At 36.5% G+C, this 3,457-nt stretch overlaps 1 protein-coding gene across 1 annotated transcript; it reads left to right on the top strand.

Annotated features, from left to right (window-relative positions):
• The first annotated feature begins 2,443 nt into the window (after nucleotides 1-2,443).
• LOC149193251 (uncharacterized) lies at nucleotides 2,444-2,812 on the top strand. The gene has a single exon (XM_089407263.1). It carries the CDS (start codon nucleotides 2,444-2,446, stop codon nucleotides 2,810-2,812), a length of 369 nt encoding a protein of 122 aa, XP_089263389.1.
• Nucleotides 2,813-3,457: the final 645 nt, after the last annotated feature.

Genomic DNA, 3,457 nt, shown 5'->3' with positions numbered 1-3,457 from the left:
ATCATCATATTGAGTTTCAGTATATCATAAACCTCACTATATTCAATGGCTTTCTATGATTAAGCCAAGGGTCATGTTAGTAAAAAACCATATTCCTATCAAAGACAGTGTCTCACAAAGAAATTTGGTATTCAAGGCTAGTGATAGCTCTAGGGCTAAAGTTTGGTGATACTAGTAACAAAAAATAGGACATTATACAAATGGGAAGACCATTTCTAGTGTGGTGTATAGGTATAATAAAAATAAATTTAGGAATTGAATGGCCATGGTATGAATATGTCATATGGTGATTTTTTTTACCATACATATGGTGCTAATTATGTTTCAAAACTACAAAAGTTCAAAATAAAAGTTCATATATCAAGATTCCAAGTGTGGCTCAAAAGTCTTTATCCTAACACCACAAATACACATTCCAATAGAAATATTCTTGGCACATGCAAGACTAAGTAAAGATAAAGGATAAGGGGAAACTAAAATAGAGATATGAGATTTTCTTTATATAAATTTTCATTAAAACTTGGGAACTATGTGGAAATGAAACATAGTACACCTTTAGTGTTCTATGTGCATTACTGCGTCATCATTTTATGTATTGTTTCGTACTACAATTACACTCACCATGTTATACTTTGATTAAATCCTTACCATTATATACTTTTACTAAAATTAGTGATTCAATATGATTTTAATTTATATCCATGACTTGGTATATTTGAATCACCTAGGGATTCAAATTGAAAAAGATTATTGTTTCCTTTTGCCACACAATTTCAGTAGTAAAACCATGACTAACATTGGATATTAATACCATTTTCATTTGTACCATACAAAAACGTGATTACACATGATTATGCCACTTTGAGACCACCAATTAATTTTCATCCATATCACTTGCAATCCCCTAACCATCTCACTTTCACTTTGGCATTGTGAACAATGAACAAAGTATGGTAAAATATACCTCCACAATATAACATCATGAAGTGTGGTGAAGTGATTAGGTAGGAGACAAATGGAGAAAAATACTTCAAGAAAAATCCTAAAAGAAAAAAAATATTTCATGAAACACGATTTCTTTCCTTCTTTGAGAAGTTATAGATATATAATGATAAAGCTACTAGGGCAATTGTTGAGATCTTTGATTGGTATATATTCCAAGTAGGAAATAATATTCACCTAGTATCTAAGGATTCTATATCAAATTCTATCAAGCCACCAAAGGAGGTTGAACACTAGTTTTGATGAATGAGGGTTTAAAGGAATAACTGGAATTGATATTTACTGCCACTACAAAAAAAACACCAATTGGAGAAAGGAGATTCCACAATCATGGTTAAATGAGGAATTGAGGGATGTTTTGGTTGTTGTACACAAGTTCATTACTTGTGAGGGAAGGTATGTAATACTATTTTTTTGATAATTATTAATGACCAAACAATAGTTACAAGGGTTCTCTGTAGTATTAGATCCTAATTAGACCTCACACCATTTGGGATAAGAGACCCATCAAAATCATGGCCTGGTACCATTCTTGATTTTAAATGTTGTGAGATATTGAATTATCATCACATAAGAAAGTGTGAAAAATAAACTAATATCTATCTAGATAAAAAAAATTGAAATTTTTGTAAACTACATGTACGATGAAAGAGAGATGAGGATGAGAAGAAATGAGTGAATAAACAAAATAATTGTTAAAATGAGTAAATATTTAGTTGATTTTCTAGGACTTGAATATTTAAATAATTAGAGAAAATAATGTATATTTAATCTTTTCTTTAATAAATACTCATCAAAGAAAGAAATGATAAGGAAATGGTGCCAATGCGAGATAAAACTACCTAGTTCATACAATAATCTCTCAGCAAATAGTAGTCAATGTCATCGAATGGAAATATAAATGAAACTACTTGAGATTTGTCTAAATAAAAATAAAATTTCATTCTAACTTATAATTCCTATAGTGGCATTCTCAATATTCTCAATAATATAAAAGAAAGGAAGAAGGTGAGGGAGACTGAGAAAACATGGCAGTCGAGGGTTTCTAACAAACCCTTCCACGGGAGTAGAACAGGTGCGGTAGGCCTTCAGAGAAGTGACGCAGTCTTTCAAGCACGGGCTTAGTCACACTGATAGAGTCCAAATAATGAACATTCAGATGGGGGAGGCCACAGGGCCTCCCCCCATAGGCAGCAACGATAGTCACAGCCTAAACAGGAATAATGATGAAACTGAAAAGTCCTTGTCCGGGAAAACAGAACAGCCGCAGAACCAACCTGCCCAACAGCAGGAGGCAGAAGATCTAAACAAAGGGAAGGAGAAGACCTCCACAGGACCCGAAGAACCCATGAAGGCAACATCATCCACATGCAAGCCTATCGTAGTGGATCGCCCCAAGATCGACCTACCAAGCCATAGAATCAATGCCCAAATATAGTTTATGAAGGATCATGCGCTCATCGGAAAATTCATTGGTTACTGGCCAACCGAGAAAGCCCTGCAAGGATGGATTACCTCAAAATGGAAACCAAAAGGACATGTTACCCTACAGCTAGGTCCAAAAGGATTTTTCACGGCTATCTTCAACTGCATCGAAGACAGGAATCGAATCATAGATGGCGGCCCTTATTTCTTCAATGCTGCGGGTCTGTATCTAAGGGATTGGATTGAAAGATTCAATCCAGATAAGGAAGACTTCAGCTGGGCGCCAGTCTGGATACGAATGTACTCCTTGCCTCTGGAATATTGGGATGAAGAATCGCTCAAAGCCATAGGCAATGGGCTAGGAGAATTCATAAAGATCGCATAGGAAACAAAACATCGAAGGTACACCTCATATGCTCGCATATGCATCTACATGCGACTCGGCAATGCCCTCACAGACTCGGTAAGCCTTCTTCATGATGATTTTGAATGGATACAACCCATAGATTATGAACATGTGCCCTTTAGATGCAGAAAATTCCATGCTCATGGCCATCTATTCCATGACTGTCCCTTAAATGCCTCCTCCAAAACCACTAACCACTCGGAAAAATCTGATTATGAAGGGTTCACCAAAGTTGAAAATCAAAAGAAGCACACCAAAAATCCCCCTCATGGTCCCAAAAACCCCCTGCCCACCTTCTCTGCACCCTCCACCAGTAACAGCTTTGATATTCTATCACACCACACCATGCCAGAATCCGATATGTCCAAAACGGTTGAGCCATCCACCATGCCATCCACCTCACCTAAACTCAACGAGTCTAGTCTTCCTTTGCAGGCTAAAAAAATTGATCAAAAGCAAGCAGCCTCTCAATCCACCCCCTTCCAAGAGAAAGATACAGTCCTAGGGCAAGTGAAAGGAATGGATATTGACAGTTTTTTATCAGATCCAACCAAAACAAATAACTCAATGCCAGAGAGTAGCCAACAAAGTCATATGGAAGAAGAACCAGAGAGCTTTGATCTA

The sequence above is a fragment of the Pinus tabuliformis genome, chromosome 2_2, assembly GCF_031772625.1.
Source record: "Pinus tabuliformis cultivar Carrire ecotype Pingquan chromosome 2_2, CPIR1, whole genome shotgun sequence".
Classification (NCBI taxonomy): domain Eukaryota; kingdom Viridiplantae; phylum Streptophyta; class Pinopsida; order Pinales; family Pinaceae; genus Pinus; species Pinus tabuliformis.
The sequence above is the reverse complement of the archived record's forward strand: the minus strand, read 5'-3'. Positions and strand labels throughout refer to the sequence as shown.

Bases quoted from the DNA above. Each gene is read 5' to 3' on its own strand.
- LOC149193251 (XM_089407263.1), top strand. From the start codon at position 2,444: ATGAAGGATCATGCGCTCATCGGAAAATTCATTGGTTACTGGCCAACC.